Source organism: Poecile atricapillus, chromosome 11 (genome assembly GCF_030490865.1).
Source record: "Poecile atricapillus isolate bPoeAtr1 chromosome 11, bPoeAtr1.hap1, whole genome shotgun sequence".
Classification (NCBI taxonomy): domain Eukaryota; kingdom Metazoa; phylum Chordata; class Aves; order Passeriformes; family Paridae; genus Poecile; species Poecile atricapillus.
This window is the reverse complement of record NC_081259.1, coordinates 11,841,429-11,868,441: the sequence shown is the minus strand read 5'-3', so window position 1 is coordinate 11,868,441 and position 27,013 is coordinate 11,841,429. Positions and strand designations below refer to the sequence as shown.

Here is a 27,013-nt window from a genome sequence, read left to right as displayed (position 1 = left end):
CCTTTCTAGATGCTTCTTTACCTTTGATCTTGCTTCGTCAGTTCTTCATACATAAAGTTATCCAGTCACTTAAAGAAAAAAGACCTCATAAACCATTCTTCCAAAACTCTGTTAGTTGAGGAAGAAGAATGAGGACAATATTTTTGTTTTTCTTTTTGATTCTTTGGGAAGTACCGAATTCTTGGCTAATGCTAGCATATATAGGCAAAAAAAAAAAAAAAAAGTTCTCCAAGATAAAACTTCTCAGCACAGAACAGGGGTCAGTAATCAGACCATAGCCTTGATATTCAGAGATACTGAGATACAACAGATTCCTTAGGTCCTTCTGAAAAGCAGGGCCCATGTTCCTAAAAACATCTCTAGCTGCAAACTTCCTTTTCCATACAAAATTACTTGAATTGCTTTCTTTTTTTTCTTCTTTAGAGAAAGCAATGGCTATTTACACTTGCTATCAGGATATTCATATCAGGAATTCAACTAATTATGCATGCACAATCATCAAAAGGTGCAAAGAGAATGCTCACACATGCTGAAGAGAATACAACTCTGTAATATGGAAAGCAATTGTAATGTCAAAGATTTATCAGTTATCAAAGGACACTACAGTCCAAGTTACAGAATACTGCATAAAGAAATAAAAAAGGATAAAAAAAAAGGTGTTAGTATTTAAAACCAAAATTAGTTAATATAAAATAAGATTAAAGAAAACTTTAATGGGTAAATTATTTTCAAATATTTTATTTAGAGAACTATGAACTATTTTCTCATAATGCCCTTTACATAGTTGCATCTATAGAAAGCTAGTTGAGTGAAAGCAAAAAAAATGTAGCATTAAAAGAAATTTCCATCAGAAATGATTGGTTTAGCTACAAAAGTAAACCAAACACAAACAATAAATCAAAGAGAGCATTACAGAAATATTTACCTTATCAAATAGAAATTCAGTGTCAGAATTTGGTGTTTAGGGTTGCTTTGTGAATGTGGGAAAATACAGGATGCAGAAAGTGAATGGAGCACTACAGCTCTTCATTTCTGTCTAGAGTTGTCAGTACAATGTAAACAGAGCATTTCTAATGATATCCTCAAATTAACAGATCATAAGTAATTGAGCCAGGAGTGGGGGGAACTAGACTAGATTTCTACAGGTTTGGCAGTCACTAACTCTTTACAGGCTGCCATAGATGCGTTTAATTACATCAGCCTCTTCCTTGTCCAGGATGCCCTTGTCCACATAAGCATCAGCTTGCTGATCAATGAAATCTCTCAGCTTTGAAAGATCATAGTCTGCAAAACAAGAATTCATTTGCACAGTGAGTCATTGCCATTATACCGCTTCACCTAAGAAACAATGTCATTGTAAAGCTTATCCAAGCAATGCACTTTATCTTGAAGAGAATTCTCTCTAAATGCAATTTGTGAAAACATTAAAAAACCCAAAACAGCTGCACAAAGTCTTTTTACACACCACGGTGCTTTTATTATCCAAGAGGAATAATCGTCTCTTGGTCTTGATTGATTGCTGTCAAATGCTAAAGCAAGAATATTTTCCGGTCCAGGGATTTGATGTTCTAGTCTGCACAGCAAAAGCTGCTGTGCCCTATTATTTTCACAACTGCCATGGAATCAAAAGAAAGCATTAAATGGACTATTTCCAGTTGAAATCCCAGTAAAATTCCCACTTATTACAACTGTGGTAGAAATTCCTGAAAGCAACTCCCTGAAAATAGATCAAAATAATACAATTACTTACCTTGATATAGAACATAATATTCTGGTTTGAAAACTACTGCAGTGAGCAGCCTTTGTGACAGTGTTAGTGTCAGTTTTTGACAATCTTCCTCTGTCAATCTGCAACAGAGTGCTGAAAGATCCTTCCTCCTTTTCCAATAGATGACTGCATCTATGCAGCCTGATTCACACTATATGCATTAAATAGACTTTTCCTATGTTGGAAAACATTGCTATTTTCCATGAAAAAAATTCTACTGCAAAGCAATTTTTCAAATAACATAGAAAGGTAACCTATTGTGTAGTTGTGACTCTGGCAGCAGATTCAGTATATTCACATATAAACACAATAAAGTTTCAGTTATATAATTAGCTGCATAAATGTAAAGCTTGATTTGTTAGAACCAGAAGAAGAACATCAATGTTTTAAGGGTTCATACTAAGTCAAATGAATTAGTATCTTTTACAAGAATGAATACATTCTGAATTTTTCAACATACATGTTCCACAGACAGGGCCTTCAGAATATATTAAAACTGGTTTTGCAATGTCCAGTGTATAACATCGTACAGAAATACATGGAACAACCTTCTTTCAAACTCTGCATTCTTAACAAAATAGACAATAATGAATTTGTGGTTCTTTAGGTTTCAAAAATTGACCAAAATGGGATAGAAAGATATTAAGAAGCAAATTGATACTTGTGATCATTTTTATAACAGCATAAGGCAATTTCAAATGAGTAATACAGAAAATTGATATTCAACACTCCCCAATCCTGCAGAGGTGTTCTCTCCATATCTGAGTTAGCAGGAATTTTGCCATTTGCTGTACTGAGGAGATAATTTCTTGTCTGGTCTGTTACTGTCATTACTTAAGAGAACGTAACCTGCTTGTGTCTCCATCCTGTATGAGTAATAGGGACAAATAGTACTGAGCAATTTCATAATTGGGATGAGAGATTTCATTCATGTTGACAAAATGAGGGTCTCCAGTGAAAGATACCAAGGAATAGAAATGAATGCACACCAAATACTAAATTAATTTAATGTCCACATTTTTCACATTAAAATCTCTGTGCTTATTTTACTTGTAGAACACTGTTTCTAACTCTAAGATTATTATGTGGAGATGTGAAGGTTTAATTACTAAACATCCTGTATGGGATTACAGCCATTATGATATTATTTAATTCAGGCTAATTTGTATATCTCACAGCAATTTAAATTGTTTTTTTTTCTAGAAATTGATAACTGCCAATTCCTAATACTCATTTAGAATCTATTGTAATTAGAAAAATCAGCTTTGGATGCTGATTCACTGCAACAGCTGCAGCATTACATGGAGCTGTGAAACAGCTCCAGTAAATGAAGTGAGCTCTTATTTGCATATTCAGATCAAGCCATTTGCCATTGAAATTAATGATAGGATTCACTTTCATTTCTAAATGGCTGCTGTTAGTGTTCTGAAGCTCTGAACTACCTAAGGACATGTTGAACAATCCACACATGCTCTTTGCATGCATCGGTAAAATGCTCTGTTCTGCAATGGTTTCAAGCATCAAGCCATGTCTGTGAGATATGAAGGACGGGCCCATGGAGCCTGGAGGTTGTAAACAGGCAAAACAAACTTTGGACACAAAAGGCAATGAGCCCAAAATCCAGGCTTTTGACGTGTTTATCTTTAAATCATCCCAGCCACTCAAGCTAACTAGCCTCCTTAATAAGCAATTGGTACTTCCAAACTGCAGAAATGCAAATCAACATTTCCAGGGTTATTAGTCATAGAATGAATAGTATCTACTGAAATTCATACAAAATGAAAGACCCACACACATTTGCCTGAAGAAAACCTTAACCTTTTCAAGGATTTTCAGTGAGTAAACCAATCCATGAGTAGGGTTAGGAAAGTCTGGCCATTTTAATACATGAATTACTTTGAGAATCGCTTTTCTGGCAGCCCCCAGGTGCCAGCTGGAAGTGGAGAAATGATTGATGAGCACAGCAACACCACCTAATCTTGCACTGAAGAAACACTGCAATGCATTCACGGTTAGATAAGCTTACTCTGACTACTTCTTTTAACATCATCCCAGGGGAACTGAATTAGCATTTTACAAAAATAAAGAGTATGAAAAGGCACAATAAAGATGATGTATCAGAAAGGTAAGAATGCTATTCTAATTTTGTCATAACTTACACTCACTTTAAGGTCTATTTCCATTGCCAAAGGACAATAAAGATATTCTAGTGTAAATGAAAATCCATCTACACAGATATATATATCTTAATGCATTCACAGGCAGATAAAATGCTATTGATCTGCAGTCACAGCCATTTTCAAACTGCAGCAGTGCAGAAGGAAGATTACTACAAAGAGGAGCAAGGGGCTGCTCAGGCAGTGTGTGATACAGAGATATAATCACACATGATGGAGATCTAATTACTATAATGAGTACACTGCTAAACAGAACCATTAATTAAAATTGGCAGGAAAACTCTTGAGCAAATATGTAGGCCTGCTGCTAACTGCCATCTCTGCCATTGTGTGGAAACTATTTGAGAGATGGAATTTTTTTTTTATAGTCTTTCCTATTACAGTTTCTGTACAGAAAAATGAATGTGTTGGGCTGTCGGCATGCACTCATCTCTGAAATGGAATTCATACACACTTCAACACACAGAGAGGATGGATAGATTACCCAGGGCTAATCTCATCTCAGATCACCCTCTGCTTGGCTGGTGCAAGAAGGGTCCTTCTCGCCAGGCGCCAGTCATTGCCCAGGGATGGAACCCCTGGCTAGGAACCTTCACTTCCAGAGCAGGCAATGGCAGAACACACAGCCATGGCAGAGAACAGGGATAAGAGGCTGGTTTTATGTAAGAACTTGAGGGAAAAAATGGTATGGATAAATAAAGATCTGTGAAAAATAAAGGAGAAATCCTGCTGCTGTTCTGTCCCTGCCGGCAGCTCTCACACAGCCCTGTCTCCGAGCAAGAGGCAAATGGTGGGACAGCTGGTGAGCAAACCCCATGCAGCTGCTTCAGTCACTGCTCCCTTCTACACAGCTTTGCATGTGAGAGCTATAAGTCATTCGAGTTGATTTGGGCTGTAATCCAACGTATTACAGTGCTACTGACATAAGTTCGTATCTCAACTGTTCCTGGCTATGGAACAAGGCTCGTTGCTATCAGTGCAGGCATGCTAGCCAGATGTATGAGCTTCTCTAGACATGTCCAGATATTTCAAATGCCTCTATCTCACCTACAAAGTCATCATTAAACAACACAAAATGCTAAGAAATGAAGAACTAGACAAAGCTGACACAGTTACCTGGTGACAGGCAGACCACCATGACTGTGTGGACGGCACATGACTAACTCTGCTGGTCAGTCCCTGTGGGTTTTGTGGCCAGTGGCCATTCAACCCAGTTTGCATTAATCTACCTTAGTTCCCTATTTATGTTCATTGGCTTAACTTTTACATGACCTCTATTATTTAACACCACTAATGATCACTATAATCTAGACAAGCACAGTTTTACATTACTATTATTTAAGGTATAGCACAATGGTAAATTATACAACACAATATAAATTACTTGCTTTTTAATGCATATGGTGCCCACCCCAATGTCAAAGCCTTTTACTTCATACCTTCTTTGTTACCTTGTTTATTGTGTTTTTTCAGCCATTCTATGTTCTTCCTGATTGCTTCCAAATATGCCTCAGATTTCCCTGGAGGAAAGGGTGAGAGAGACATCAAGGACTTACATCAATGATTGATGCAGCTTGCTTAACTGGGTGAAGTTGGTCACAGCTAAGGCAGATTAAAACTATTCTTAGTTTCTGCTTAAAACCTGAGTCCTGTCAAACTCAGTCAGGCAAAATCCCCACAGATGGTTAGCAGGTGCTGCCTGTTCAAGATTAGTCATACACAAACTTAGGACCATGGCTTTTTTTTATCTTTATATGTAACTTTTGGTGGCATCCACCAAAATTGCATATGTGGATTAAAAATAACCTGTAGCTTTTTGATCATCATAATTGTTCAGCAAAGAAAAAGCTGTTGAGATAGCAAGGAATGACTTAACTAGGGCTGATAGCTTTCAGTATCAAAACTCCTCCATATAGTAGTACTAGCAGCATATAGCAAAACTAAAATTGTGATATTTTGGAAAGGCAACTTGAAATTAGTTACTATTAGTTACTATATTTACTGAGAAAAAGGATGTATTTAAATTACCATGATAGCTCCTTGTTACAGCTGAAATTTAAAGTGTTGGATATTTTTGGACCAGAAACTGTACAGGACACATTTAGTACAAGGATTACCTAATAAGGCCCCTAAGGAAATATTCCAGCAAATGGGTTTTGAATTCTTAACTTGGATGGAGCTTTATTGATGTAATGTTCTTACATTTTGTCAGGACTAAAAACCTAGTGTGATTAGTGTGTAGGTTACTACTGCCAACTATGCATGTCTGCTCCTGTTAGTAAGGGGATACAGTATTAGATACACCCTCATTTTTGAGCTGGCAGTGCAGTAACTTTACAATAAGCTACTCTCTGAAAGAGCAAGGGCATTGCATGATGAGACAAAGAGCTAAATACTGATCCAATTTTAATTTCTAAAAAGCTATTGGGCTGAAGATAAAGGAACCAAACTGAAAAGACAAATCTTCAAGAGACAAACAAAATGTGTTATTTATCACTTCCCATGGGTATTGAGATAACTTTTCTTTCCTGTGAAATCAGACAACCATCTTGATCTATTTTCCTCTTCCATGTTGGAATAGATAAGCTGCTGGAAATAATGCCACCTTCCTTCTGTGAGTGGCTGCACTGCCCACAGAGCTGAACCAGGTGATGGATGGATTACAATCTACTGCCATCCTGATTTCTGCAATTCATTACTGAGCAGCCTGAGTGAAAACACTGCATTCCAAAAAGTATGAGCATCAGACAGCACTGATGCAAAAGAAGTAATTTTGTTTAATCAGCTGGTTACAAAACATAGATACTTATGCTGGACACTTTGCAATAAGAACTCACTGAAAGGTTTCTGCACCAACAAACATTCTCCTTCAAGAGTTCAGCACAATAAGGAGCCACGATGTCCCCTGCAGATTTGTTTTCAGATACATTAGCTGATTTGCACTCAGGTGACTTCAGCCAGCACAGGGTAATTTAGCACGTGACATTATTTGCCATGCTGAGGCATGACAAAAATAACTGTATGCTGTGTTTGTTTAGGGAGACACTAACTCACTGTAGTGTTTCCAAAGTTATGTAAAACAGGATAATTACTGATAACTTTTAACTTCTGGCAGTGGGAAATGTAAATTGTGTCACTGCAGAACTCTTCGCTGCCTTTCAGTACCAGCTTATTCTAACACCAACTATAGAAATCAATGGGCCCACTCAGATTATTGAATACTCTGGCCATCCAAATTCACTGAAAAGCCACAGATGCAAAGAAGCAAAATCTCTCTGCACTACTGCATCAAACTGCATTTCATATTGTTCTAAAAGAATCTAGGAATTCTGTGAATGTCTGCTCAGCAAGGGATGGAGTGTCATATGTTTAAAACTTGGCAGATACGTACACTGCGAATCAAGCTGTTGTGTGCTGACTCCCAGTGACTATAGACTGAAGATATTTATGCTAACACCTTGGAAAGTCAATACCAAAGAGAGGAAAAGACTGTGATCACTAGGAGCACACATAGTAGGGAAAGAAATATTCTGTACCTCCGGATTCTCCACTGTTTCCTGCTGCATTTTGTCCTTCAGTTTTTGTAGAATCCTTTGAAACTTCATACTCCTTTTCCATTTTAGCTGCTTCTTCCTTTGTACTGTCTGCTTCTTCACTACTCTTGTCTAAAGAAATAACAAAAGCAAACAATTTTGTATCAAATGTACCAGGAGTATTTCTCAATCCCATCAATACAATCTCGGCAAGTAAAGCATTTTGACTGCTGGTTGAGGAAGAGCTTCATTGGAGCCTTTCTCAAAGTGGTTTTGGAAGGTCATCTGTACTCCAGACCTCTGGGAAGAGGAATATCTCTTTCTGCTCTCACAAACAATAGCAGAATACAGGTGATTGCTATGCAAAGGCACATTTCTCTGTGCAGAGAAAAATTCTATGAAATTTGCATTTGCTACATTCAAAGTTGACAAATAATGCTTTTTCATTATTATTTTAGTATTAAAAAGCACTGCTACAGCTTGCTTTTGTATATGTATAATGTCTGGACAGCAGTGAAGAAAAAGAGAATGAATGTATTTCTCAAAGACTGGACAATTAAGTGAAAATTTCTCTCTTGTGTGCTTAGACAACCAAGCCATGGCTTGGTACAGGTCCTTGAGAGACTGGCTTTTACAAGCAGTTTGGCTGCTAAAGCAATTAGCATACTTTAAACTGAATAGGTTAAAAAAAAAGGTTATTCCAGGAAGGAAAATTGTAGAGTAAGTACCTGCTGTTAGTTTTGTCCTGGTTTTAGTGGAAGGGTTCTCAAGCTTCTTCTTTGTCTGCTCAGCTATCATTGTATCTAAGTTTTCTAGAAATCAAGGCAAAACCAAACCCCAGTTATTCTTCAATGGATAAGATGCAGAATCCATACTATATTGTCCCCAAAACCAGTCTGAATGGTAATTAGAAATCTCAAAGAACAGCCTTCATCCTTGCCCCTGAACAATTAATGCAGAGCCAATGCTAAAAGAACAAACAAATAGCTATAGGGAATATTGATCAATCTTATTTTACAAAGTTAACAACTAAATCATGACAATAAGAGTACCAAATAGTGCCAACATGCATAAAGTCAGTAAAAGTGTGCATCATATTCCATATTTTAGTCACGTAAGTTACAAAATACAGATGACTCTCTGTAGTAATTTATTCTGATGAAAGCAATGAAAGGCTTTAATTAACTTCACAAAAAAATAGAAGACTATGAAATATGTGCTTCATCCTGGTAGGAAAACACTATCCCAAACTATGTCTATATATATTGATTTCATATGGTTTATTGTATTAGAAAAATGTCTAGTAAAAGGTTTTAAATTATATTTAGATGAAATTAACATGTAAATTGAAGAGATTAAAACAAATACTTTGGAAAGTTGCTCAAGTCAGGCATTTACCTGAAAACCAACTAGACAGCTGTGGCCATGTATACAACTCTAGAAGACTAGAAAATGTATTTCTATGCAAAGTTCAGGGGTGAATTAATCTAATTTGAAAGTAAAAGCACTTCTTCATAAAGACTGATGTTTCAGATATAAACATTGTATGCTTATGTGGGAAAAAAGTCCTTTTGATACCAGACTTGGTATATATTCAAAATAGAGATCAGTGTACAACCTGCCGTGTTTCCTCAGTCATATTATGGACACAGTGTAGAATTTTCCTTCCTTTTATCAGCTTTTTAAAGGTTCAGTTAAACATGGATTCAAAATTTCAGATATACTATCTTGTTGGTGGATATTTTTGAGCGACTAAGTTTTGAAATTTGTCAAAATTCTTTTTACATAAACAGCTGATATATTCAGTGTGCAATGTGGGAACTGTGGCAGAATAGATATAATAAGGCTAATAATATTTAAAATCATATTTTTTGTAGGTATGTTTCTATATATGTATGATTAAAAATATATAATCATATTTTCTGTATTTTATCCATCAGCTGGGAGCATTTTTTTTCCATTAGAAAGATACTCAGCACTGAAACCTAAGGAGTAGTTTTTTAGCATATTTCTCTTTGTGGCATATAAAGTGGCATAAGCATTTGTGAGACATCACATAATCCTGTCTGCCTGCATCTTCTATATTTTGTTATTTACATAAAATTAAAATGTAAGCAGTATTTGTTGGCACCCTGCCTGATTGCACCCTCTCAATTCTACATCACGTGGTTTTTTTGTGAATATTTTCATTTGGTACATATCCCTTTAATGTGATTTCTGACCTTGCCCTATATGCCCTAAACAAAACAGGTCTGGGCTGTGTTACAAGCTGGATCAGACATCCTGGTGAAATAAAAATCAAGCTAGAGTTATAGTGGTATTGACGCCTCATTAATCACTTGATCCAAAGCTTATTTAAAGGACCATAAACATCCCTTTCAGTTCATCTTAAGATTCTGTTTTCATCCTGAATCAGTACCATACTAGTATTTCAACAGGAATATAAGGATTTCTCTGTGCAGAGACACAGTTTTCAGGATAAGATTACACAGTTAAGGGATTATAAACCCTTTGTAAACTCAAGCAGATAGATTACTGTCCTTCACTAATTCATGCAAATGCAAGAATGTCACTGATTTTGGAGCTTAATCCAGCATATTCTATTAAATTAGGCTTAATTTTAAGCCTAAACACAGTATTTTAAAAAATAAAAGCATTTAAAAATTTAAAATATTACACATATATAAGTGCATTGATTTGTGCCTTTCATGTTCTTCCTTAAAAGTGTCTGCATTTAGGCAGTAAATTTCTATTACCAGAAACAAAAAGACTCCACCACAAGATAGATTTATAACCTGCCAAGATATCTTTAGATTTAAAGGTCTGACACTGATGTTTCCAACAGTTTTTGTTCTGTTGATAGATCGTAGTGTTTAGAAGTTGTATACATATCCACATACAGCACGTGCTACTGCAGGCAGTGGGATTTATACTCCTCCGTTATTTATTCATTTCTATAAAGAGCATCAGGAATTGTACAGTTTCTCTGAGTCTTTTGATTTGGGTAAGAATTTCATGTGAGTTCACTATCACTCCTTGGTGATCCAGCCCCATGAAATGTAATAAAGCAATGCTGACCTGGCTTTGCCTCTAAAGCCAGACTGAATACAGTAACCACCGTGTTCCATTTTCAAAGCTTGGTTTTGTCAGTAAGGATGCGCACAAACTTACAAGACAGGCCTTTTAACAGGCACCACATTTTACAGAAGTGGTGAAGTTACTTTGCCAGCTGGATGGCACATCAACATGGGTCTGAACATTTATAATCAGCTGTATTTCCTGAGTGGTACAGTCCATGTTTGAGGGGCTTGTCTGATGTGCACCCTAGAGGGAATATTGCCAGATAATCCCAGGTCTTCCCAAACAGGATTTATTGCCCTTGCTCTGCTTCAAAATTAATGCTTTAACAGCTGGTATTGTTTCAAAACATGTTTGTACTTGCCATGTGTGGCTGGGCCAGGGCTGAGCAGTGTTTGCTCTGAGTTACACTGATGGAGTGAATCATCTTCTCGATGAGCTGTGCTGGCCAGCAGCTAAGCAACCGCGTGTCCTAGCGCAGGTCTAACAGGGATTGATTACTTTTCCGGTGTCGTTTCCTTAGCAACCCAATTTGCACAGAGGAAGAGCTTAGAAAGGTACTGACCTTTCCACAGAGCTGGCTGCTTATTTGAAATGGCACTAATTAAAACAACAGGACAATAACTACTGAGCTAATGGGAGTGACCTACGCTGGTAAATAGGTCAGTGGCCTGGCGGCAGCTTTCCGCAGAGCAGGATAATCTCATCATCCAAGCAGACACCCGGAGTCACAAGATCTGGTTTCTGCCTTGCCTCACTTTCTAACTTGCTCTTTGATCTGGGATGATGCACTGAAGCATTCATGCTGCAGGAGGACTTCTGTTTTGAGTTGGCTTTCTGAGACATCCTAGGCCCAGTTCCTACACTCTAATAGATGCTCTTAATTCCACCTGAAAATGCAAATTCCCAGCACTTTTGAAACTCTAAAGTCCTTCAAATTGGGCATCCAAAAATCTGAACAGCATTAAATCAGGATGTTTATCTTTACTCTGGGAGAATGTACTGTGGTAACACCCTCTAAATCCATGGGAAAAGATACTACATGGATAACTATTAAACACTAAATTACTTTGTTCTTATTAGAGAGGCAGAAACAAACACATTCATCTGAGTATTTAATGGAACCAGTAATGGAAGCCTGACATGTACCTTTCTCAACAGACTCTCTCTCATGGTGTTTTCCAGACTCTTGCAAATTTTCCAGCAAAGGGTTTTCACTTTGCATAATAGTCCTGTACCTGGGAGACAGTTTCATGTTCTATCCTCATCAAATTGACTGAAGCTGAGATGTCATTAAATTTCCACAGAAAGACCTGCTTTGCTGTTCTGTTTTCATACAGCATAAAAAGACTGTGCTTATTAAAGGAGAAAAGGGATCATCAAGGTACCTGAGATCACTTTTAACACTAGGTAAAAATTAGTTTACTTAATGAGTTCATACACTCCAACTGCTTCAGCTGGAAAGCTTTGTGCTGATGACTGCTTGTGTGAGATGCACATATTTGAGGCATTAAAAACACACAGTTTTCCTAGAGCTTTTCTGTCTCCTGCGGTAGACGATCCTTAAGAGTTAGCAAGGCCATTTTCTGTCTGTGAAAAATCTCTGGACATCTCAGAATTTGCTAGGGACTATTCTATGGGAAGAGCATATCTGATTAATTCTTTGGACAAGTGCATGTCCAGGAACTGTCAATATCCATTGGATTTTCCCCAGTGTAGCCAGAAGCAGAGTTTGACCTTTGGTCAGCTATAGCTGTATCAAGCATATGCCACATAAACTACTAAAACTGTGAAGAACAAGAGAAATCCCTCCATTGTGGAATTACAGATGGGTCTCAGCCTTGCAAATCTCCTGCTGCTCTCTAACTCCCTGCCTTACATAGGGCATTTTCTTTCTGAATCTTCCTGTTTGACTGATTTGTTGGGATGGAGTGTCTGAAGCCTAATGCTGCCATGAGGAGTGACATGTCAGATGAGAAATCCCAGGTCATGGCATCACTTGTGAAGGGATTACAGGTGAGATGGTCAGAGTGATTTGAAATTCGGACAGCAACAGTATCACTTGGCAATCAGGTTAAAAGCAACTCCAAAAGTAAAATACAATTAAATAGATGTGCTTTGAGGTAAACACAGCTCTGAGCAAGTCTGCTTTATCACCCTTATTAAATTGCCTCCTTCACAGGCTATTTCTCAGATTTATCCTTTTAATAGTCTACATGCATTTCTTTTGCATTACTGCAGGTCTCTTGGAGCTGTGTTGTGCAGTCCTTTGCTAATCCTTTCTCATCCTGGAGCTGCTCTGTGGCCTGTGCACACATTTTATGTGTTTTTACAGCATTCCCTTTACAAGCATGATGGTTTGGGACTGAAGCAGCACAGAGCTGCCTCTCCTGCAGGAGTGGGATGGAGTTGTAAATGTTCAGTGACACCTTCTTTACCCCACACCCACATAATCATGTCAAATCACAACGGTCTCAGTGCTCAACTGTCAACAGAGAGGCACTGAATTCAAAAAGCTGGGAGGCGGTTTATGGAGCTATTAAATACAGTGAGAAAAAATAAAAGCATTGCCCTCCTTTAGAAACATAAACCACTTGGGAGGATGCAAAACCTAGATTTTCAGGAACCAAGCAATATATTTGTCAAATTAAATACTATGAGAAGATGGAGATTTCCATCCAGTTGGGAAAGCATAGAAGAGGCAATGAAGGGAAATGGAAGATGAGGAAATATATTTGCAAGAAATAACTGCAAACTTAAGCCGTAGATAGCGATAAACAAAGGAATGAACTGTAAAGTATCTGTTTGGATTCTTGAACACATGATTTGATAGTCATGTAATGTGGTGGGAAAAGCAACTAGTGATACTAAAACTCTTGGATCTCTCCCAAACCATATCTGAGAAGATTTAGAACCTGTGGATACTGAAAATACTATGCCCTCACACACAGTGTCACCCTCAGGTGATGTCCAGTTTCCTCTAGTGTGTAGTGGTCCTGGTTCTCAAGAACTGTGAGGTCACAGACTTTTCACACCATAGCCACCCATTTGTTTTATTATGCAGTGAGTCTAAATGGAGAAAATAGGCAATAAGATCTAAGAAACGGGGAAAAAAACACATTCATGTGTTTGTTTAAATGCAGAAGTAGCAAGGGACAGACATGGAGGAGGTTACAGAAAGAACAGATATAAAGGTGCAGTGGGGTCTGCAATCAATATACTTCCTAAATTCCAATCTTGCCTGAGATCTTTACACACTCTCTGTCCCCACATAATTTTATCTTATCTCCATGCAAATTCATCTTTGGTTTAACTATTTACATATACTTTACATAATCACTGCTGCTTCCCAGTATTCACCCTACTCTTGCCATCTGAAGTGTCTCTGATTTCTACTTTTCAGATAAAGTACAGTATACTGGCATCTGTGTGACCCTAGTTCATTAGATAAAAAATAAATAGCAGACAAGAGAGCTGACTGAAATTAAGTAACTCCCACTGGCAGCCATACGCATCACTCACATGATAAACACTGGGTAAGAAAAATCACCAAAAGGAAAATTAGATAGGGAAAAATTTGTTAAATAATTTAATGTTTATGAAGAAAATCTACAGTAGCAACAAGGAGACCTTTGTGAAAAAGTATTTTTAAAAATAAAAAGATGGCATTTTGCAGGAATGGTTCCCTGTATGAAATACTGTCAGTGCCCTTCATTGCCCAGGTCAAAATGAACAAAAGGTCCACATGTCACTGTCCATATTCCACTTGTAGCTTCTGGCTCTGCTTTAGCCACACCTTCCCTCATCCTCTGAAATCACAGTCTTCATCAGGGAGCAGCAGCTTATGGTCACAGCGAGGAGAGGAAAGATGATGCCAGTGTGGGCTGTGATCTGCACTTTGCCTCACACTCTTGGCTCTCTGCCTGTTCTTGGCTAACTAAATAAATATCAGGATCAGATCTTTGGCCTGCAGCATCTGTGCTGATGAGAACTTCAGGCATTAGTCACATTATTCAAACAAGTTCACCTCTCCCAAGGAAAAGTCAGATTGTGTCTACTGTGCACTACAATGGGGAAATCACAGAACTTTGCCTTCATCAGAAGTGGAGCTGTGCAGGTACCAAGAATGAATGCGAGAGGCACAACAGCTATTTCATATTTCTTAGCGTGGAGAGGCAGGGACATGTCAAAAATCACCACAGGAGACTTTCTGCCTCTGCTCCTTCCCCTTTCATGCAGCCTCAGTCTGCCTAAAGGCAGCATTATAGTAAAACAATATCCCAACTGTTCTTTAGGAAAGGACCAAACTAATGAGTGCTCGTATTCCTCAGCAATATTTCCCCATGAACAATCCATCTCCCACCGCTCCTGTGTCCCGCAGCTTGGTACTCTTCCCTGTTGTCCACAAAGAACAAATGTTATGAGGGTGGAAAAGGTAAACAGAGACATCTGTTCATGGCCATTTCTAACTAACACAATCTCCTACTCAGTCACGGGGGACAGTGTGGCTTCTGACAGTGAGTCAGAGCCAAAGGGAGAAGGTGTGAGAGGTGGCTTTGGTTTGGTCTATGGAAGAAAGCAGCTGTGACTCAAACACTGCATGCTGATCAGCTGGAATGATTTCTCTGTTTCCCTCCTAAATAAAGGGGGATTTGCTCCTCAACCAGTCTGCTGTGGGCTGTGTGCTCTACACTGTGGCTCCAGTAGTCTAAATGCTTTACCACAAGGAGGTAAAAGTGGGATCCCTTTCAGAGACAGCAAAGCTACAGAGTTCTTAATTTTCTTCCCAGAAAATTTGCCCTTCTCTTTTCTCCAGTTGTGGAAAATGCAGTACTTCTCTGTGTCACAGCTGTATCAAGAAATGAGAGCTCCACACAAGGCTACAACGTGCACATAACTAATCTGCATTTTTAGGGTAATAGTTTATTGGGTAACATATCTTTCACTTGGTTGGGGTGGCAATGGGTAAATTTGCTACAAATCTAGTCTTGTAAGCAGCACACAGCAGGAGGATATAATGAATCTACTGTATCAAAAGGATTCATACATACACACTGGTGCCTCTTAAGAATTTGTCTGTCATCTCTGAAAGCTGTACTTTTTTTATGGGCTCAAGCCTCTAATTGCAAATATTTCCTAGAATGGTTCTGAAAATCACTTATTATTTTGGTCTTATTAGTGGGAGATGATTTACAACTGTATCAGAACAAACTGGCAGAAACCAAATGGTTCCTGTTTCTAAGCTGACAACAATATTATTAAAATAAATCTACAGCGAGACTATAGTTTACATAATTACTATAAATAGAGCTTTTTTCAAGATGGTAGTGGACTGATATATTTTCATTTTAAAACTAGCTAGATAGTGTGGCATATGCAGGGAAAGCCACTTGTCATACAAAAAATTCTTTGTGTGGTGTAGATGAAGCTTTTCCTTAAGATTTATCTGGTATGTGATAGATGGCTTTGGTGGAAATACTATCAGAGTGAATCTCCACCATCACGTTACTCAACAGACAAGGAAAATGAAGAAAAGTGTGGTATCACTCACAAATTAATATTTAAACAGTACAAGAATCTATGCAATGCATGCTTTGTTGTACTCTGCTGTTTGCTATTGGCTCAAACAGTTCCTTTTCTCTTGAAGCACTCATCACTGTGAAGAATATTGTCCTTTCAGCTGCACATGGAATATAAGATATTTATGCATCAGTATCAGCTATTTATGCAATATAAATGTTATGAATGCCGTGAATAACAAAATATTTTATGCTGAATCAGTCCTAACTTATCTGAAAGCCTCTTGCTGCTTTCCGCTGGTCACTACATGGAACTGTTCCAATGCTTCCATTCCCCTCTGTCTCTGCACCCTTGCCAACAGCAACATCATTTCAGTAACTGTCCCAAGCACTTCCCAAAACTCAGCCTGTGCCTCTGGCAGGCTGGGGCAAGCAAGAGGAGTTCAGCTGTTTGGGAAGCACTTGCTGGATGCTGCCAACAAACACAAAGGTGGTTAAGGTAATACTACAGTTGGATCTAATAAACAAGCCACCTGTGCTCCTGAGATCCTGTCATAATTTACTACCTTATGCTTTCTGTACCAAACAATGTTTGTCCGTTCTTTTAATTGCAAAAGTGATTTTAAGGCAGTTTTCAATATTCAGAGGGCAGATAGTCTTTCTAGAGAGATTTCTGAAAGCCTTTGAACAGGCTAGAAGCATATAATGAGGCTTTCACTGCACAGAAGAATTTGCTCCCTGTAACAGTATTCATAGCTAAGAAAGTAAAGAGTGATAGAAAATTGTGGCATTTTGCCACAGCAGGATAATTATCAAATAAGGTGCACCTCGGCTAGACAGAAAACACATTATTTTCTATTAGTTTCTTACAGGCTCTCTTTAATGCTTCCAGAGCTATACTTTCTGAACACATACTCTAAAAGGTAGGCATTACTTTTTCTCCTGATTCATATAATGAATATACTGGTTTTGGCTTTCTGTATTCTGTTACAGATCACATTTAGCATATGGAAAGCTTTTAAATAAGTATTACATAATATTGAATATATGTATTAAAAAATAAACATATTCCTTGTGTTTCCATGTATGAGCTTTTCATTTTTTTCTTTCATGTTCTTCCACTTCTGTGTTTTTCTTGCACCACACTAGACCCTTTGTACTTAAAGCTAAACCCAATAACATCAGTCACTGCTGCAGCAAAACACTTTCCCCTAGAGTAAGATACAATGATGATGATGTAATGCTGTGGTTTCCAAATCCCAAGCCAGCTGTTACTGGTATATGTATTCAAATTCACTGTTTCTGCACCCCTGTGATGGGCAAAAAAGCTGCACCTTGTGACTTGATTCAGTAAATGATTTATTATTTTGAATGTATAATTCAGAGACATAGCTTACGCATGGCTTCAGTCACAGAGTGAGGAAAATTAATTTAGGCAGTTTCCTACTGTAAAAAAATGGAGAGAGGATGTAATCCATCTGCACAGATCCAGTAGGTATTTTCCACCAAGTAGCACAGAATCTGCTCACTGATTATAGACAGAGGAAACAACAAAAAGCTGCCAATTTTTTACACTGATTCTTCTCTCTGATGTTCATACTAATATTCATATTAGTAACTCTGATATTTATACTAATTCCTTTATCTGCTATAAATAAGCACAGCTGTGTATCAATCCCCTAATCCAAACTGCACCTAGGTACCTATCCAGCTATTACAGACTACAGGACTTTTAGTTGAGTAAGAGTGGCAATAAAACTGCTGCCATGCTTAAGGATAGTGCAGGAAGCTAACATGCTCCTGTGGATGCTCTTTCTCAGTATCTGAGCATATTAGCTCAATAAATGAAGCAATTTCTCAACAGCTGGTCTAAAAAAAGAATACCACAGAAGCAACCTGAGAATCTATGAGAAAGCTTTTTCCACTACAGTAAGTTGCTTTGATGGAGCACAAAATCCATCTCTGCATATATCACTCATTTGCAAGGCAGAGTCTGGATACATCAGTTGACAGTCTTACTTTAAATCCAGTCTAAATCAGACCTCTCAAACTCTTAACCTAATCCTTGCCTTCTGTACTATGCCATCATGGCAATTTGTTTCCAGGGTTACAGTATCTATTTGTTCAAACAAAAGCCAGTGTGAACAACTGCCCTGAATTTTAGCAGGAAAAATACATTCCTAGTGTAATTCCATTATCTGCATGGTCTTGCATCAGGGATAAATTTAGCTTATTAAGTTTTGGCAATATCTGATCAAGCCATAGTATCTTCATTTCTAGAATGACACTGAAACCACTGTGCTTCAAATCAACCATCTCTTTATGTACATTTTTCTTTAAATGTACTGGCAGACTGAGAAATAAAGAGTTGGACTGGGGCATAAGTTATCCAAATATTCCAAAATTCAAGGAGATTTCTTACAGCAAATAAAGGAATAGCCTTGGTCAGATATATCATGAATTCTTTAGAGAGGAGGTGCAATCATGCACTGAATGTGAGTCATGATTCACTGTATCTTTTGTAGGCAAGTAGTTGATAATCAATCCATACAATCTGTGCAATTACAGTTACAATTGCATCAATCAAGTATCTGCAATGTAGAAAGACCATTGCCAGTCCTTTCTCTGTGACAGGCTGATTTATGAAGCTGAGAAATGGACCTCATGCAAACAAAAATTTTTCAGACTAATCCATACCAGAAATACTTCAGAAAAATGAAAGGGTTGTGCAGAGTTTGTACAGATGAGCCCTTCTTCTGTAGGTCAGCTTGTTTAACTAGACAGGCTGCCTGCAGTGAATGGATGAGAGTTTGTCAAAGCCAGGAAAGGTGTGTGAACCACAAAACAGCCCATTCCAAATTCCCTCTTCAGGAAATGGTAACGATTTTACAAAACCTGCATAGCCACAGACTCTAAAATGGATCCAGGATAGAATGCTTCCAAATCTACTCCTCTGCCAAGATGTAACACTATTCATAGATGGAAGGAGTTTTACTTGGTAGACAATGTTGGCATTAGGTCCCATCTAGTTCAGCTACCTACAGTGACAGATTAAAGGAGCTGAAGTGCTGGAATATTTTTGGGAAACGCAAGTACCTAATCCACTTTAATAGAACAGGGAAAACCCTAATATTCCCCTGACATAAAGTCATTGAAATAAATTGTGCTTCATAGATGTGAAAGTGTACTAATACTCTAAATGCATATCTGATAAATTATCTTTCCTTCATTAGATGGAAATATTAAAGCAGTATGGAATTGAACATTGCTGTAGGGAATGACCAATCATTTAGAAGTGTAGCTTTAGCATTTTCAATGAAAAAACCTGAAACAGGTTTCATAAGAGCAAGAAAGATGAGAAGATAATTATTACTGTTGGTAGAGGAAGAACATACCTTTAATAAGAGTTGTATAAAGTAGGTACTCTTACCAAGATAGGAAACTCCTTCTTCTGGTGTGATTGTTCCATATTTAACCATCATCTTCACAAAATCAATCAGGGTTTTCATGATAGTTATCAAGGTCTCTTTCTCTTTTGTCTCTGTCTCTGTGTGAGGCAAAACTAGTCAGACACCAGGCAACTTGGAAGGACTGTTCTGCAAACTGCACAAACTTCATGCATAAAGAATGACCTACTCATTAAAAGGGAAAAGGCTATGCTGGATTAGCAATGAGAACTTACATATGTTTCTTTTTAAACTGTTCCTGCAAACTACAGATGAATATACTTTAAAATATCAGGGGCTGGTTCTTCTTTATAACTTCTTGTCTTGAGGGGCTGTGTCATGGAGGGCCAATGGTATTAATTCCATTTTACAGCTAAGAACACTAAGCACACAAAGATGGAGTGATCTGACAGTTCAAATTGATGGTCAGAGGGCTGATATAGGTAGAGTTTTCTACAGTCTGTCATTTTTCTTTAATTTGTTTGTGAACTATTTAGTAGATCAGTCTGGCTCTGTATGAAAGAGATCCTTTCTCCTACAAGATCCATGGGTTCCATGACAAAAATATAAAGTGTCCCAAACAAGATTGTTACTGTGCACAAGTCCATTACTTGGGTACTGGGACAACACAGCATTCATGGCTGGGAGGATCATGACTTCAGAATAGCATACGAAAAATATTATTTTTTATAAAAATAATCAGGTTTTGCCCACACTTAGCTGCTTCTTAGCTTTTCTTTTCCCACTGTGTTTATGTGCTGAACAGTATTACTGCTATTTCTGCATTACACAGTCACAGTCACACAAGCTCTCGCTGCTGCCCAGGCCATCGCTGAAGGACCCAACAGAGCCGGGGGCACTGTCAGTCAGGGACAGTCAGAACCATACTCCCAGCCTTGGCAGAGGGCCAGCCACTCTGGAGGGCTGCTGAACAGGCTTTTTATTGCTGCCTGCAATTTAACACACAGCTGTAGGATGCAACTGAATCCCTCTCCTCCAGCTTGATACAACCTGACAGGTGAACACAAAAAGCAGGAGATGTGCAGCCTGGTTCTGTTTGCTTGATAACCTGTTAAACCCAACATGCCTGCCTGTGTTGTGAGTAGAAAAAGGAGAAGAACTAGCATGCAGAATTGCCATGGGAAAATTAAAAAGAACAGGAAGAATATAAAGTTTGTAGATTGAGCAAAATATGCCCTCAGGTTTTTCATTTTAGCTCTCCACTTAGGTGCATATGGGGACAATTTGAAGCAACATTAATGCTCCTGCAAGACAAGGGATCTACAAAATACCACTCTCCCACCCATCCTTCCATAAGTTAGAGAGTGTGTGTGTGGCTGCAGAGAGTGGGTATGTGTAGAGGGTGCTGACACAGAGCTGTGGCAAGGAGCCACAATCTTGCCTGCAATAACTGGAAGGCAGTGATGTCCAGCACCGGAATAGGAAGAGACGTGCAGAGCTTTCACTGCAATAAACAGCAAACCTGTGGTTTGTGGAAAGGCTGGGAGGCTCAGACTCATTTACTGGTACCATCAGTGTGAGGATTCTGCTGTGGCTTACTCGTATCTCTGTTGGCTTAGATGACATGGATGTTACTGGAAAGATCTCTGGAGAAAACCATGTGCCAGTTTTTCATCATGTCCTTACGGGAATGAAAAGAATTCAGGACTCCTGAATCACACAGCACAAGATGGGAAGGGCTGTCTAGGTCACTCTCTCTGCAGTTCTGAGTGCTGTTCCTGACAGTATTTTGCAATCAAAATCACTAATCAAATTAGTTTATACTAATTTCTGCATGGTCTCTTGCAACTAAGGAAGTTGTGGGGAAGAGAAAAGAGCAGAAGAAAATAGAGAATTTTTTATGACAAGCTCACCTGAGTTAAGACTTTTTAATAATGCATAAAAATTTGGAAAATATTGGAGATCTTCGAAATTATCTTCAGAAGGCAGCTCATTTCTTCTTTCCAGCACATTAGATGATGACCACGTGTTATCCAGTGTATCATCAACTTCTCCATTAATGAAACTATCCTGATCAGATTTGCTTGATGTCTCCACATAAGACATAATAAAAAAAGAAAATGTATATAATCACATTGCTTTTGGTGATAGAGTTAATAGATTTCTAAAATTTCTATCACAACCTCATGCCAACATTGCCCTAATTGTAAGGTGAAAGCTATACTATTTTCTCAAAGTTATTTCAATTGACATCTAGCTTAAATTTTGAAGTAACTCATGATTCTTTTTTCTATCAGACAGGATTTCTTTAAGAACACCTCGTTTCCAGACTATTCCCTAAAGAATGCAGTGCTAGTACCATAAGACAAAATTATAAGCTAAGAAATTACCATTCTTTCCTGTTGCTTTTCTTTTGTATCACTGTCTGCTCTGGTGGCAGGGTAATCAAAATCTTCAGACTCCTTCTCACGATCCTTTGCTTCATTTGCAATTAGCTGTTGTAAAACCTCTGCCACTTCATCTTCCAGGGTATAGGCCTGACTCTCTGTGATCTGTTAAAATATTGGTGCAGAGTACTTACAGAATACTGTGCTTTTTATTAATCAAACATCAATATGAAACCTGGTATCAATAAGAAAATAGGTTGCTGTAAATGCATTTGCTTCAAAGCTGAGCACAGCCAAATTAGATGTAATACCTGTATGTGTGCATACATGTATACATATAGATATATAAACATGCCTACATTTATAACACTCATATACATATACACATAGAAATACACATCAAATGTGTACACATAAACCACACCCATTCACACATACAGCCTTCAAACCAAATCTCTTTAAGACTTAACACAGTGGAGTGCAGCTTGAAAGATGGAGCTGTAAGTGTGGCACCTCCCTATATGTGCGCCCATATAGAAATACATATGCTCTGCAACACATCTATGGACAGCTGAATAATTACAACAGAATACAGTAATACAGAATGGGAAAAAGCAAGTAGCTTTCTATGATATCATTAAAATGTTTTCTCTTTGCTTCATAACAGCTGTCACTTGAACAAGAACATGCATCTGTCCCACAGCTCCCTCTGTAACCAGTGGGGTGCAATATCCAGCTGCAAAATCTAGTGCTAAAAAGATAAGGTGAATATTTTAAAATATAAGGATTCCAAATGGCAATGGCTAAAGCCATTAAGACATCCAGAGGTCACAGACAAATCCAGTCTTCCTAAAAGTCAGTAATGTAATATATCTTCAACTAGCCAGCAACAGTATGTGTTTGCTGATGGCACTAATTAGCATTAGGTGGATAGGAATGAGTGCAAACCTTTCCCCATTAAGTATAGAAAAGAAATTCATAATAGAAAAGCACTCAGTGAAAATCAGAAGACAAACTAAAGGAAAAATGAGGACAGACATGGGAGGAGTACAATCAGTGAGTGTTTTTTCAGCAACAGAAACATTCTGCAGTTTGGCCTATTTTGTTGCAAAGACATCACAGGAACAACAATGTTATTGCAGAGCTTAACCAGAAAGCCCAAGGATCTCTAGAAATTTTCTTAGCCCCCGAGTCCCACTCGCTTCAGACAAAATGTGCATTCGAGTTGCTTTTTGAAAGAGCATTAATCCAATCCAAAAAGCAGTTGAATGACGATTACCAAGATACTTACTAGCCCCAGATTTAGAAGTTTTGAAACAATCTTGTCAAACACTCCTCTGTCATTTTCCTCATAAATTCTTGCAGCAATTTTTTGAACAATATCTTCAGCAGTCAAAGGAGTGCCATCTAATTGATGAAGGCCATCTGGATCATCTGAAAGGATTACAGTTTTACTGTATGCTGACCCCCCAACTCATTTAGATTAAACAGCTTGTAAAAAATTTCTGCCCATATCTTTTTCTCTTCAGAACAAAACTGCATTTTTAGACACATTAGGAATATACTTCAATACACACTTTGCAAGACATTAAATCAGTCACAGGGAAAAGTTCTTTGTGTCAATTTTCCACATCTGAAAAATGTCTTTCTGACTGGCTCTGCTGAAGGAGCAAAGATGAACTTTAGGAGCTTACTCTCCTGTTTATAGAAAATATTGGTAGAATTTCCATATCCACTTATCTGTGTCTTCCTTTTCATTGTATGGCCACATATCAAAACAGTTCATGACAAATAGCACACAATCTTGTTTGAATTTCAGCAAATTAGCTTTCAATTATGTAATTGTTACCTACAGAAAATAAGATCATTGTGACAATGGGAAAGGGAATATGAGTGAGCTTTGGTCTGTGATCAGCATACTTTGATATAATTAAAAATATCCTGAGCTAAATGCTGCTTACAATTCTCAGAGGAGTCACTTAAACTACAGTCTTAACTTACTTAAACTAAGTCAATTAACTACTACTGTAGCAAAGGCAAGTATTCTTTGGCCTTTAGCAATTTCTTCTAGGTTTGTGATTATGAGAATTATCTAAAACTGCACATAATATTTGGAATAAATATATGTGATTTAGCTGCATATAGAAATGCTTCTTTCTCACAAACCAGAATAAATATATTTTCATTCAAAAATATGTCCCATTTTCCTTCCATCAAATCTAAATTGCTAAAAAACATTACAAATTACACAATTAGACTTTCCTCCACGGAAGCCTATTAAAATCAAGAGCAATTCTTTTGTACTGTGTTCCAAAAACCTAACTGCAATACATCAATCTTCCACAATTGAAAATAATTGAAACTGCACTCCAGTAACAAATAGATCTCATGTTTAGTGGTGAACACAACATTCATTAAGGCAATCAGTTTGCAAGAGAAATCTAACCTAGAAGTCACTGAAAGATGATTATGGAATACCTTGGAATTTATAATCCAGCCCGCTTTTAGTGGAGTCATAGTCATCCACAAGCCTGCGGTTCTTGGTGGAGTCTGCATCATCAATGGCCAGTTGCTGTTCATACAAAGAGCTTCTAATTGACTCCCTCTCCTTCTCATTCCTTTCTCTTTCTGCTACTGATTTGAGCAGGTTCAGGTCATCAACAAAGGAATAATTCCTGAACTCTGGTTTATTTTCTGGAAAATGTATCAATATTAATATCAACATAACATAAAATCTTATACCTCTTTGAATACCATTACGAATATTGATATAAAACCAGGAAAGATATTTTACCTGTGGGAGTTATTTTCCTATTCTTGTCTGCCTCAGCTTCAGCAATCTAATATACAAAAATAAAGCAAACAAAACAGCAAACATGTAGAAGGAACAAAATGTGATCTCTTAATTTATCAGCAGAGAGTTTAATGCCTGATTTTCACTCTCAGTAAGAAGTTTGCCTGAATAAGTAGAACAAAAATAAGCACTGGACACTTTCATCAGTACCACCCATCCTCTGATCAGAACCAGACATTATGAGAAGCTGCAACAGACTTTCCATTTTAAGATAAATGCCAGTTATATTTTCCTTCTTCATTCCAAGCTCATGCTATATTCCCACAGGATGTCAGTAGAAACGGTTGTCACCTTTGTGAGCTGTTGGAGCTAATGAGCTGCTTTTAGAATGCTGGACAGTGAAAGTCTATATGCCAGTTTTCAAAAAATATTGAAATCCTATTTTGTATCTAACCCCATCAATAATCACTTTACTGACAAATCTTTTTTTTACCCATTCATGACATTCATAGATCCAGTACCTGAAAGGCTAAAAATATTTATAGGAATTCTGTAAAAAAAAAGAAGGAAATATTTTTTATTTTACTCACCTGTTCCTCCAAAGGTCTTTCTACACTTAATTGTCTGTTGTGTATAGCTTTATCTAGAATAAACATACACACACACACATATATTCAGTTATATGATACATGCAACTACAAAGAGACCGCACATTTTTTCTTATAGTTTTCTCCCATAAAACATGGTGTCTTAAATAGGATGCCAACTGCTAGCTCTTGAAAAAAGAATTTCAGTGTTCCTAGAGGAATGAGAACACAATAAAAAAAGTAAAACCTTTAAACAAAGCATTATTGGGGCAGAGGTTCTGCAGAAGACAGAAATACAGATATAGACTCAGCAACCTCTTTCTGATCAGAAAACTCACGAATTGGGGAAAAAAGTGCTGGAGGAGATTGACTAAAATAGCAATAATCGGATTCGCACAGCCAAGAGATTAAAAATCTCTTCCATCCAGAATACCGCGGGAGACCGGGAGCAAGCAAAGACTTGTGCAGACACTGCTGTAGAATGGACGAAAACATTGCTTGAAAAGACTGAAAAAATTCAGAGCTTTTCCCTCTACCAGCACCTATCCCTCCACTTCAACATTAGATCGCAGCTTCAGCGATCGGCGTCTCGCACCAGGAATATCGTTGCTTCAGAATCTCATTGCTTTTAGCCAAGCGGAGGGAAAGTTTTTACCATCCTCTATCTCTACCCCGCAGAACTTTCCCCATCCGCGGCAAACGGCGAGAAGGCTCCGGGGCGGGCGCTTACCTGTGCCCGCGGGTTTGGGGAAGCCGTGTCCCCGGCTCGCCAGCAGCGCCAGCACCTGCAGCGCGACCGCCAGCCCGAGGAACATGGTGCGGCCGCGCAGCCCCGCGCCGGGGCCTGACACCGGCCCGCCGGGCGCTGTCCGGCCCGCGGTGCTGAAGCTCGGGGAAGCCGCTGCCCGGGGCTCGGCCCCTCGTCCCCGCGCCCGCAGAAATGGTCGAGCCCGGCCCCGGCGGCGGCCCCGGGCACGGGGAGGAGCGGGGGGCGGGCCGGGCCCGGAGCATGCGCGGCCCCTCGCTCCGCGGGCAGGGCTGCGGGCACGGCGGCCGGGCCGGGGCCCAGGCACGGCTCTGGAGCGGGCCCGGTACCGCCAGCCCGGGCCGCGCCCACCGGGCCCGGGAGCCGCGCTCACAGCACGGCTGAACGTGTGAGGGAGAGTCGGGCAGGGGGCTGGGAATCACCGCCTGCCACCTGCTCACAGCCTCTCCGAGGGGCTGAATTACACCACAAAGGCACGGGCGTCAGTGACTCTTCTTACGGCAGAGAGGACGGGGAAAGTTTAATTATAGCACATCCTACTCTTTAAAATTTAGGATTTAAAAAAGCAGTGGCACAAATGACAATAAGCATGTGAGCTATTTCTGAACGTTTCCAATATTAAAATTTAGCCTTTGTAGACTCAGAACACCAACAAATCCCTAGGGATCGGAGGAAGACATTTTCACCAGTTCGCGGCAAACAAAGGATCGCAGCGGTGGCTCTCTTCAGAACTACAGAAGCCGCTTCCAAAATAAACCACAGTGTTCTTTCTTCAAAAAAGACCTCGTCGTTCCGTAGCCACAAATGCATACACTCATGGAGCAAACGAAAATACTTAAACATTAGAAATGCCAGTTCTTCCTGACTGCTACAATGGCTAAAAACTGTTTTTTGAGGAGATGAAATGGACCAGTTCTTTCACAAATGAAAAGCAGGAACAGAGGCAAACGGTTTATTCCTTTATCAATGAATATATACACAGTATTGTAGCATAAAC

The 27,013-nt window shown here is 38.7% G+C and overlaps 1 protein-coding gene across 2 annotated transcripts; it reads right to left on the bottom strand.

Moving 5' to 3' along the window:
* Positions 1-722: 722 nt before the first annotated feature.
* Positions 723-26,217, bottom strand: SCG3 (secretogranin III). 2 transcript variants are annotated; one of them, XM_058847260.1, is made up of 12 exons: positions 25,981-26,217; positions 25,254-25,306; positions 24,664-24,709; positions 24,348-24,563; positions 23,161-23,303; positions 21,873-22,034; positions 21,396-21,573; positions 19,506-19,622; positions 8,207-8,290; positions 7,482-7,610; positions 5,385-5,465; positions 723-1,284 (listed from the first exon to the last, which is right to left on the bottom strand). In XM_058847260.1, the coding sequence occupies exons 1-12, from the start codon at positions 26,063-26,065 to the stop codon at positions 1,166-1,168; spliced, it is 1,413 nt and encodes a 470-aa protein (XP_058703243.1). In that variant the 5' UTR covers positions 26,066-26,217; the 3' UTR covers positions 723-1,165. The 2 variants fall into 2 exon arrangements, with proteins under 2 accessions (XP_058703243.1, XP_058703244.1); XM_058847261.1 differs by having other exon boundaries at positions 5,397-5,465.
* Positions 26,218-27,013: the final 796 nt, after the last annotated feature.

Bases quoted from the DNA above. Each gene is read 5' to 3' on its own strand.
- SCG3 (XM_058847260.1), bottom strand. From the start codon at position 26,065: ATGTTCCTCGGGCTGGCGGTCGCGCTGCAGGTGCTGGCGCTGCTGGCG. The intron at 21,574-21,872 runs GTAATTTCTTAG...TCTTATGTGGAG, and splicing joins AAAAGCAACAGGAAAGAATG to ACATCAAGCAAATCTGATCA. The intron at 7,611-8,206 runs GTACTTACTCTA...TTATTTCTTTAG, and splicing joins CAGGACAAAACTAACAGCAG to ACAAGAGTAGTGAAGAAGCA.